Source organism: Coregonus lavaretus (genome assembly GCF_964263955.1).
Source record: "Coregonus lavaretus genome assembly, chromosome: 37".
Classification (NCBI taxonomy): Eukaryota; Metazoa; Chordata; class Actinopteri; order Salmoniformes; family Salmonidae; genus Coregonus; species Coregonus lavaretus.
In genome coordinates this window covers 29528945-29540681 of record NC_140024.1, presented here as the reverse complement: position 1 = coordinate 29540681, position 11737 = coordinate 29528945, and the positions used below count along the sequence as shown (strand labels likewise).

Sequence of the window (11737 nt, the reverse complement as noted above, 5' to 3'; positions counted from 1 at the left end):
ATGGCATCATTGTATCTGTCCCATTATGATAGGCAGGGCCATTGAGGCCATCTCCATTTTGAAGTAGTCCATTTTCTTCTTCTACTACTTCTATGAGTTGGCAAACAAACTGAAAGGGTGCACACTGCCACCTGGAGCATGTTGTTTGAACAGGTACAAACATTTAAATTTTTTTGTCATTTAGCAGATGCTCTTACCCAGAGCGACATACAGGAGCAATTAGGGTCAAGTGCCTTGCTCAAGGGCACATCGGCATATTTTTCACCTAGTCAGCTCGGGGATTCGAACCAGTGACCTTTCGGTCACTGGCTCAACGCTCTTAACCGCTAGGCTACCTGCCACCCCCTCTCTAGTCAAAGTTGTGCCCCCTGCAGTTACGGAATGTTTGCTCACAAGTATAATTCATTGGCTGATCCCTCCTGGAGACCTTCCTTAACCCATAGCTAGTCCCACCCAGTTGACATCTTCAAAATGGTGAAAGTCCTCCATAGCGCTGCCCATGCTAAAATGGGCTTTTGGGCAATAGAGTCCTCTATCTATCTCTATGGTGTGTCTATAGTGGATAAAGTGAAGGAGTCATCCATTCTCCCTTTCGGTCCTGGCTCCTCCCCCTGGCCTGTGAGTAAGGCAGTAGAGCCGTCATCAGTGTAAGGAAAAGCAGACATCACACTCAGAGACAAGGCACTGTTACTACTAGACACACTCCCACGCAGCACACCATCCACAAGGTATCTCTGGCCTGTCCACTGAACTGACAACCTGAACACTCTACGACTCCTTTTGAACGATCGCTGAAAAAGACTGAAACAGAGAGGTTCCAAAAGGAAAAATATGTTTCGTTGGTGGACTGTTTGACTGTGCATTTGGTTTCAGGTTAAATCGCATCGAATTACATCGAAGAGAAGAGAAGTCGCCTCGTCAATTTTTTTCAAGCTTTTTCTTCACTGTTCCTTAGGAGGCTCTTACACCCAGTGTTGCTTGTTATATAGTTTTATTTTTGGACTATCCTCCCCTCTGCGCTTCAGGAGTCTGTTCCAGTCTGCTTCTCAGGTGGTTGTGTTTTTCAGGGTCCATCTCCTGCCACCCTCCATGATGCTGACTGAGCCGTATGGGATGATGGGGTCCATGGGTTCCGACGTGCGAGACCTGAGCTCCCTCTTACCCCCGGTGCCCTCCGTACCCTCCCTACCAGTGAGCAGCGGGGGTTGTGGCCTGCCCGTTGGGGGTGCCCCTCAGTGGGCACCTTACCTGGACCTCCACCCTGGCTCTCCCTACGGCTCCCTGCCCTCCCATCACTCCCTCATCAAGCAGGAGCCTGGCTGGGGCTCCACGGACCCTCTGGAGGACCCTCACTGTGGCCTGGGGGCCTTCACGTTGCACTTCTCTGGCCAGTTCACTGGGACAGGCCCCTGTCGGGTTGGGGCCTTCGGGGAGCCAGCTCCAAGCCAGTCCAGGGTGTTTCCTAATGGAGCCTACCTCCCAGGCTGTGTGGACAGCCCACCGACCCACAGGAACCAGGGTAAGGCTGCTCTCTGCTCCCCTCTCTCCTCCTCCATAGCCACCTTATTGACCCTCTCTGGGCTCACTCTATCCTCTCTAACCCCTCTTGAATTCGGCTCAAACTAAGCTGTCTACTCCTCACCGCTCAAGGCCAAAGATCTCTACATCTGCATTGCTTGCTGTTCTGGGTTTTAGGCTGGGTTTATTTATAAGCACTTTATGAGAATTGCTGATGTAAAAAGGGCTTTATAAATACATTTGATTGATTGATTGATTGTTAGGCCATCAGCGTTGCACCTACACTTTCTGATGTCAGTGATGGTATGTGTCTGTGTATTTCTCATGTGACCGTGCAGTACTTCCTGGGTCGTTGTGTGTGTGTGTTGGAGTGTGTCTATTTGTATTGGGTGTAATTGTCCAGTGTTGATGTTTGGGGCTTGTTCATAGTGTTGTGTCTGAACAGGATGTTTTGTTCTACACAGGGTCATTCTGCCCTATACAGGGAAGAGAGCTGTCAGCTTTCCCACCGCTGGCCCGACTCACAGAGCTAATGCAACAATATGGCCTGTATTCAACATGCTTAGTTTCACTTTTATTCTCAAAGAACGGGGTGCTTCAAAATAATGAAACATAATAATACAAAAAGCAGTATTTAAAAAAAGACCACATTTAAATACTGCTATACATGTATTGTTGATAGTAATATCCTAGTTAAAGGGGCAATTAGCGGTTGAAACAATAACAAAGTGTTTTCCCCACCCCTGTTTCGGTAAAAAGCTGAGGGATTGGGCTGGAGAAATGTAACCACTCTCAAATTCATAGACAGAGCTATGGATGCAAGAACTGCCCATCCATGGTATTAAAACTATAGTTTAACGATGTTTTGAGGCTATATACTGTAGTGTTTATTTACATGTACTTTGTTTACAAACATTGTAGCAAAACAAGCTTATATGTTGGGTTCTGGTGCGGTACGACAGTTGAACTAAGCTCATTAGGTATTAATAAGTTATATTATTTAAGAATCAATGGGTACATATCAGTAATTTAAAAATACCAAAATGGATGTAGAAACTGCAGATTTCCCCTTTATTTTTCCCCCAGTTTTATTTTAGGTTGAAATAATCTTGAAATCTAAATCTAAATAATGCAAAAAACATTGCAAAACCTTTTATCAACTGTTTGTATAACTTACGAATTAATATTATTTTGGTGCTGTAATTATCAACAGTATTTTTTTAAACCGTCTTATTTTTTATTCAACTAATTTCAAACCATCAGCTATTTAAGTTAATTTGATCATTTCTCATCATACTGAATTTACATTTGTGTTTGTAAAAAATCATTATAATTTTTTTTAAATAATGTAAACGGGGACATTGTTACATCATATTAATCCATGACATAATGAACTGAATCTGTTTTTACCTAGCTATCACAAAATAATGTTGTCAACGACAGACACATATTCTACCTCATAGATGTGGTGGCTGGTACAAAAATATTATATCTATGATAATAAGCATGATAAAGTTGTTGGTCCACAAAATCTATTTATAATATAAAATGTTGTCTAGGCACGGAGCAACGTGTAGTGCCAGGACACAGCCCTTAGCCATGGTATTTTGGCCATATATCACAAACCCCTGAGGTGCCTTATTGCTATTATAAACTGGTTACCAATGTAATTAGAGCAGTAAAAATAAACGTTTTGTCATACCCATGGTATACGCTCTGATATACCACGTCTTTCAGCCAATCAGCATTCAGGGCTCGAACCACCCAGTTTATAATACAATTTCATGTTCACTTTTCCATAATTAAATGTTCAACTCCAATTCAAATTCATAATGTACCGAACCAGTAGCTGAGATGATGGAGTAAATACAATATTGATGTGCATTTGAAAGATAGGCCTACCATGCACACTAATCTCAAATTAGGATTCAGTCCATTATGTCAGGAATTAATATGATGCAACATTTTCCCAGTTTAGCTACATTATTAGTGTTTTCCCCTCATTCAAAACAACGTAATCATCTTTTTTTACAAACAAAAATGCTAATGCAGTATAATGACAAATGATCAAATACAAATATTTATATCATAATGTTAAACTGATTTAAATGAATTTGTTTGGAAGACAACATTTTCCCGTATAATTTGTCTAGTTGTACAGTTTCTTACTGTGTCTATTTACAGTCATGTTACTGTTTATTCGGTCCCACCTTAAACAAAGTACACATTATAAAGGCTTTATATACCATACATAAAGGCTTCATAAGCAGTACATAAAGGCTTCATAAGCACTACGTAAATGCTTCACAAATAATGTATAAGCGTATGTCATACTCTATAGAAGGTATATAAAGGGTGACAAAACCATTGTAGGTTGAATTGCCAAATGTGACATAACGCACTATGCATGTTCATACACCATTTACAGAGTATGAGATAATTTTATAGATGATTTGTGAAGCGTTTATGTAGTGCTTATGAAGCCTTTATGTGTGCTATATAAAGCCTTTATAAGTTGTTTAAAGTCGGAGCGTTTATTCTTCAGAGGTGTGAGGATGTTGACTAGTAAAGGTAGCAGTATAGGAGCCATGCAGGGCGTGGGAAAAGGACATTACCTTGGACCGTCACTGTCTGTGCCATGGAAATTGATAACACACGTACGCACAGCACGCACTAATGCACGCAGCACTCATTCATGCACGCACACACACACACACACACACACACATGCACGCGCACATACACACGTGAAAACACACACGCCTGATTCTTAGGATTTCTGGAATGTTGTAGCATTTGATGTTATGTGTTCTGTGTGTGATAATGTTTGGGTGTTTCCCTCAAAAACACATCAAATTCAAACACATTTTTTTACAGACTAACACTTTGCCTTACTTTACTATCAAGACCTTGAGAGCACTTTTCCGCCCAATGGAGAAACATCGCCTGAGCCCAAATTGCAATGCTCCGCTCCAAAACAGGCTTTTCTAAATCATAATGACATATCGGGTCAAGATGTTTCTTCCAAGATTTACACAAAGCCTAAAAAAATATCTAGGGACTGTATTGCTCTCCAATTTCAGAATTTCCCATATTATTCATTATTTTCATTTAAAAACAAATGTTGAAATGACACAAGCGCTGACTAACGGGTTTCTTTATTAGTCCCAATAGTATTTTGGGTCTTGTTCCCCCAAGATCTGACCCCAGAAGATAAGAGGGGAATGTTTAACAGATATTTATCTGAATTTATATTTAATTTCTTTGTTTCCTGTGTGCTATTATTGAGACTTTATCAAATTTGACAACAGCAATAAACATTATTATTTGTCAACAAAGAAAGTCTATTTTCAGTATTGTTTCATACTTCCATTAGTCATATAGGGTTTAGCCTGTGTGATTGGTCATGTGAGTCTGATATAGCGTTTAGCCTGTGTTATTGTCTCTCGAGTGGCGCAGTGGTCTAAGGCTCTGCATCGCAGTGCTAGCTGTGCCACTAGAGATCCTGGTTTGAATCCAGGCTCTGTCGTAGCCGGCCGCGACCGGGAGACCCATGGGGCGGCGCACAATTGGCCCAGCGTCGTCCAGGGTAAGGGAGGGAATGGCCGGCAGGGATTTAGCTCAGTTGGTAGAGCATGGCATTTGCAACGCCAGGGTTGTGGGTTCGATTCCAGTATGAAAAAATAAAAAAAATAAACATGTATGCACTCACTAACTGTAAGTCGCTCTGGATAAGAGCGTCTACTAAAATGTAAATGTTATTGGTAATGTGAGTCTGATATAGCGTTTAGCCTGTGTTATTGGTCATGTGAGTCTGATATAGCGTTTAGCTTGTGTTATTGGTCATGTGAGTCTGATATAGCGTTTAGCCCATGTGAGTGATAATGTGAGTCTGATATAGCGTTTAGCTTGTGTTATTGGTAATGTGAGTCTCAGACCCACTGAACACTGAGAGTTTGTTTATTCTGTGGAAAGTAGTTTTTGATGAAGTGGTTTGAGGGTCAGTGCAGGACTTTAATGGCTCCAGTGATTTAGAGACGTGTAGATGAGTCAGTCTCCTCAGGAACTGTCCAACACTCCCCTTGACTCTTGTCCTGCTAATGTCATGTTTGGGTGAGAGTGTGTGTGTGGGTGTGTGTGGGTGTGTGTGGGTGTGTGTGTGTGTGTGCGTGTGTGTGTGTGCGAGTGTGTGTGTGAGTGTGTGTGTGTGCGTGTGTGTGTGAGTGTGTGTGTGCATGCGTTTGTGTGTATGAGCAAGTGCAGACACACATACCACTTTGTCCTTAGATTTACTGATCTTCATATTCTCTGGATGCCAACTTTCCTCTTCAGCTTTACTGAAACCGTGAATTAATACCTTCCAGTGAGGCAGAATTCAGTAGTGTGATAAACTTACTACTGTGATGTTGCCAGGGACTTAGAGCCGCTGCTATGGGGATTCAGATATCCGTCCGGCTCCTGGAGACTCACAGTTTCCTCCAAAATGCTGCCATAATGATGAAACTGAGAAACTATTGTCTTTATAATCTGTCTTTTCTCTGTAGGTTATGGGACAGTAGGTCTGGACGGGGCTCCCAGCTATGGTCACACTCCGTCTCACCACTCCCCTCAGTTCTCCAACCATTCCTTCAAACACGAGGACACCCTGTCCCCTCCGACTACCATGGGTAACTATCACTGTCCTTAACACTTCCTGTCCACCTGTGTGTATGATAGCGTGTGTGTGTTTTAGTATTTGTGAACGTGCAGCAGGTGAAAGTTAACCTCACAAACAATGAGGACTCTGAGGTCTCTGCAGGGTTAGTAAGGAAGTCACCCAGAGGTTGCAGGGCTATAAATTACTATCATCCATTCTCTCTCCCTATCTCCCCTCAATCTCTCTCTCTGTTTTTAACACTACCTCTCGCAATGCTCTTATTCAAAGCTGCGTATGTTTTCTGTTCATTTTGGTCAAATGAATATACTGGCTCTGGAAATGATAACTTAAGGAAACAGCTTTATGAGAGACTTTTTTGGAATGTTGACCACCATCAGGGGACCAATCCACAACTGAACCAGAGAAGGAACTATGTAGATCCTTTAAAAGGAGATTGATTGTTTTACCACCTCTGGGAGGACTGGTGTTTTGATAATTGTTTAGAGCAGGGGTGTCAAACGTACGGCCCGCGGGCCGGATCAGGCCCGCAAACGGGTATAATCCGGCCCGCAAGATGATAAAAAAAGAAAGAAAAAAAAGAAGAAAAAAGGTAAAGTATAAAAATGCGCTGCAATTTTTCAATAAAATAAACTGCTGTTCCAATTGCGTCCACTGGATGGCGCAATAGCAATTGTGTTAAGCAAGCAAACTGTTTATACCGGGGCAGAGCAAGTAGGTCAAGCACGTGCAGCCAATGAGCTACTTTGTTTTGCCCGCGATATTTATTACGGCTTCTACTTTTAACATTATGTGCTTTGGCACCCTCATTGCCCCAATATGTCTCTGTCAAAAAAGAGAAAAGTGGACGCAGAGTGCAGAGTGTTCCAAGAAAAATGGTCATCCTATTTAATCACGGAATTGAATGGGAAAGCTGTATGTTTGGTGTGTTCAGAGCATGTTGCAGTGCTGAAAGAATATAACCTTCGTCGCCACTGTGTGAGTCTTCATGCCAACAAATATGACAACTTTCAAGGACAGCGAGATGAGAGAAGGTGAATGAACTGTTGGCGGGTCTGAAGAAACAGCAGTCTGTGTTTACTCACAGCCGAGACATCAGTGACGCTGCAGTGAAAGCTAGCTACCTCATTGCTAATGAAATCGCAGTGGCTTCAAAACCATTTAGTGAGGGTGAATTTGTAAAAACATGCATGATGAAGGCAGCGGAGATTGTGTGCCCTGAAAAGCGGCAGGCTTTTGCAAATATCAGCCTGACAAGAAACACAGTTGCAGACAGGATTTCCGATCTTTCAGTGGATTTGGACAGCCAGTTGAAGCAAAAAGTAAAGTCATTTATTGCGTTTTCGGTTGCAATTGATGAAAGCACGGACATTACAGATGTTGCACAACTGGCCATTTTTTCATCCGCGGAGTTGATGACACATTGACCGTCACCGAGGAGTTCGTGGAGTTGGTGCCGATGACAGATACAACGACAGCAGCTGATATTTTTACCGCACTCATCAGCACGCTGGACAGGGTCGGAGTGGACTGGTCCCGCGCTGTCAGCCTGGCTACAGATGGTGCGCCCTCAATGATCGGGAAAAAAGCAGGCGTTGTGACAAAGTTCAGAGAGAAAGTGCAATCTGCAAATGGAGGACGTGATTTTTTTTACTTTTCACTGTATTTTGCACCAGGAGGCTTTGTGTTGCAAGTCATTAAAGATGGATAACGTCATGAAGGTGGTCATCCAAACTGTTAATTTCATCCGAAATCACCGTCAGTTTGACAGCCTTCTCAGAGAGAAAGACCACATCTATGGCCTGCCATACCACACTGAGGTAAGATGGTTAAGCCGAGGTGCTGTGCTGAGGCGTTTCTTTGATTTACGAGAAGAAATTGAACAGTTCATGGAAGAAAAGGGCAAACCAGTGTTAGAATTTCATTCCGCAGAATGGATGCCGGACCTTGCATTTATGGTGGATGTTACAGAGCACCTGAATAACTTGAACAAACAGCTGCAAGGGCGCAACAAAGTTGTCCATACAGCTGATGTGCTATTGTTTTTAATTGATTTTATTTTATTTGTATATTTAACCTATTCTTGACTCTGTGGTTCTTGCACTTGTTTGGGGAACAGGATTTCATTATTTTTATCTACATTTCTGCCTGAGAAATGACACCCTGATATAGTTCTGTGATCTGTGATATACTTCTGTGAATCACTGAGGCATTGTGTGTTTGTGTGTTCTTTGTCCTCAGAACTTTCAAATAACTTGAGGTGTTTTATGATTAATAGTGATGTTGTGCTTGTACTATTTTGGACACACTGTCCTCAGGCTCCAGCTTTATGTTGTATGTTGATCGTATTAAAACAAAGAAAACAATCTGAAGTTGTTGTTTTTAAGTTATATATACCATGATTTTTCCGGTCCGGCCCACTTGGGAATAGATTTTCCTCCATGTGGCCCCTGAGCTAAAATGAGTTTGACACCCCTGGTTTAGAGGAAATGTGTTTTTATGGGTGTTTGTGTGGGTGTGCGTATGTTTGCATGTACTGTATGTCTGTTTGTGTGTGTGTGTGTGTGTGTGTGTGTGTTTGTATGTCTGTGTGTTTGGGGGGTGAGAGAGAGCGTTTCTCTATAACTGCTGGGGATATGGCAGCATACATAGTCAGCTGGTAAAACTGTTGACAGACCAATCTGGTGTTATGTTGAGCATGTGGTTTCATAGCGCTGTAACTACTGTCCAACAGGTCTTTATGCTAATTCATTGGTTTGTTTGTCTGATTTCTTTACTGTATGCTATGCAGGTGACCAGCAGTACCTTGCCCCTCCCACTATGTTTGGTTGCCACCCCCCCCCAGAGAACTGTCCAACCAGCCAGGCTCTACTGCTGAGGAACTATAACAGGTACCTCCTCATCACCTTGGGTCTTTATAGCTTGAGATCCATATGCCTGACTCCCATATCATTACATTGGACTGTACATGTTTGTGCTACCTTTGCTGGGATGCTATGGTTCATTTTGTCTACATAGTTATTTTGGATCAGACTCAAGTGATGATCAGAGATAGATACTTGTATTTATTGTCCTGTATTTATATTTAAACCAGGAAGTCCCATAGAGATAAAAAATATATATATTTCCAATGGCCTTTGATGAGCTCCTCAAATGTCAGTCTGTCTTTGAGAGGGAGGAGGAAGCTAAGACCGACGGAAGGAAGTGAGATCACCAGGGTAGGAGGGAAGTGAGATCACCAGGGTAGGAAGGAGGTGTACGTGTGAGACTGTACACAGAGCTGAGCTATATCAGCTATATATATATACAGTTGTAAAATATAAGGAATGTGAGAGGAAAGACAACATGTGAAATGGGGGAGTGTAGGGGAGGAGAGGAGAGGGAGAGGGAGAAGAGGAGGGAGGTGGAGAGAGGTGAGGTGGTGAGGTGGTGGATGGAAGGAGAGGAGAGGGAGAGGAGGAGAGAGGAGGAGAGAGGAGGAGAGAGGTGAGGTGGTGAGGTGGTGGATGGAAGGAGAGGAGAGGGAGAGGAGGAGAGAGGAGGAGAGAGGAGGAGAGAGGTGAGGTGGTGAGGTGGTGGATGAAAGGAGAGGAGAGGGAGAGGAGAGGAGAGGAGGAGAGAGGAGGAGAGAGGTGAGGTGGTGGATGGAAGGCGAGGAGAGGGAGAGGAGGAGAGAGGAGGAGAGAGGTGAGGTGGTGGATGGATGGAATGCGAGGAGAGGGGGAGGAGGAGAGAGGAGGAGAGAGGAGGAGAGAGGTGAGGTGGTGGATGGAAGGCGAGGAGAGGGGAAGGAGGAGAGAAGAGGAGAGAGAGGAGGAGAGAGGTGAGGTGGTGAGGTGGTGGATGGAAGGTGAGGAGAGGGGGAGGAGGAGAGAGGAGGAGAGGGGGAGGAGGAGAGAGGAGGAGAGAGGTGAGGTGGTGGATGGAAGGCGAGGAGAGGGAGAGGAGATGGAGAGGAGAGAGGAGGAGAGAGGTGAGGTGGTGGATGAAAGGAGAGAAGAGGGGCTAGAGAACAGGAACAAGAGGCCGAGTTGAGAGGAAAGGAGAGGCTGCGAGGACTCACGTCAGTCCATTGGTTTTTCTGTAACATGGGGGGATTTCATTTAACCCAAAACATCTAGCAGGCAAACTGAGCCAGGATTCTTCAAACGCTGACCTCAGTTTGCTTTTGGAGAGGGGGAACAGAAGGAACCAAAACGACAGGAACAGGATCTGATAAGACAGGATGAGAAGATTCCCCCTCTCCCTTTATAGCCAGGACTTCCATCTCCCATCCCAGAGCTGGGAACCATCAGATCAAAACCCAACACACCCACACACACCCAATGATACTGTGAGGACAGAGTGATGTCATGCACTGGTCCACCATGTACTAGGCACGGGCACACTCACCCTTGCTGCCTGTGTGTGTGTGTCACGTCTGTGTGTGTGTGTGTGTGTGTGTGTGTATGAATGTGTGTGTGTGTGTGTGTATGAATGTGTGTGTGTGTGTATGACTGTGTGTGTGTGTGTTGTAGCCAGTGTAATCATCTGCCAATGTGACTAATGGCTTCACAGCCCAGTGTTTTTAATGAGCTCTTTGAGGAGTGGACTGGATGTGTTCATAAAGGAAATATGTGGGGTATCTTCATTTTCCTTATCCAAAAACAAGGGAATGAGGGAGGGAGGGAGGGAGGGAGGGCTTTCTGACCGCAAAAGCAAATTGTCCAGCCATTATGCACCCCCTCTGTCTCTTCTCTGTTCAACTGATTTCAGTCAATCAATCAAATTATATCAGTATAACTTTTGTTAATGTCTCGTGGACAGACTATGTAAACCAAATTATGCAAGATTTGAGTTCTGGGTTAACCAAGATTAAGCTTTTGTTAGCTTTAATGGTATGTACAGTAAATGATGTGGAGCTGTAATCTTTCTGTCTGTGTGTGTTTTCCTCAGTGATAACCTGTACCAAATGGCCTCTCAGCTGGAGTGTGTAGCATGGAACCCTGCAAACACACTGTCCACCATCAAAAGGTACCAAGCTGAATCAACTATGCATTCCTATTTGCATGGTCCATCAATGTGTGTTGTGTGTGTGTTGTGTGTATGTGTGTGTTTAGCTTCCTGTAGTATATTTCTTTAGCGTAGCCTTGACCATAGTCAGGGAGGTAATGGAGGAGGAGGAAGAGGAGGATGGGAGGAGGGATGTGTGGGAGGTGGTAGGAGGGAGGTGGAGGTGGAGGTGGAGGTGGAGGGAGGAGGGAGGAGGGAGGAGGGGAGGAGGGTGTGGGAGGGTAGATTTGGTCTGTTGCTCAGGGGGAGAGAAGGAGAAGGGGATCAGAGTACTCTCTCTCTCTCTCTCTCTCTCTCTCTCTCACTCTCTCTCCCTCTCTCTCTCTCTCTCTCTCTCTCTCATCTCTCTCTCTCTCTCTCTCTCTCTCTCTCTCTCTCTCTCTACTCTCTCTCTCTCTCTCTCTCTCTCGTAGATAGATGCATCACATATCTGACTGTACTCCCCCCACCCTCCCTCTCACTCCAACAGGAATGACTGGAAGAAGTGTGACATCACTGACTGTTAGAGTAGCA

At 44.0% G+C, this 11737-nt stretch overlaps 1 protein-coding gene across 1 annotated transcript; it reads left to right on the top strand.

Annotated features, from left to right (window-relative positions):
* Positions 1-690: 690 nt before the first annotated feature.
* On the top strand, positions 691-11730 carry LOC311111415 (Wilms tumor protein homolog; the record flags this gene model as incomplete). Its single annotated transcript, XM_084154127.1, has 5 exons — positions 691-1519; positions 6063-6185; positions 8964-9063; positions 11108-11185; positions 11694-11730. The coding sequence occupies exons 1-5, from the start codon at positions 1090-1092 to the stop codon at positions 11728-11730; spliced, it is 768 nt and encodes a 255-aa protein (XP_084010253.1). The 5' UTR covers positions 691-1089.
* Positions 11731-11737: the final 7 nt, after the last annotated feature.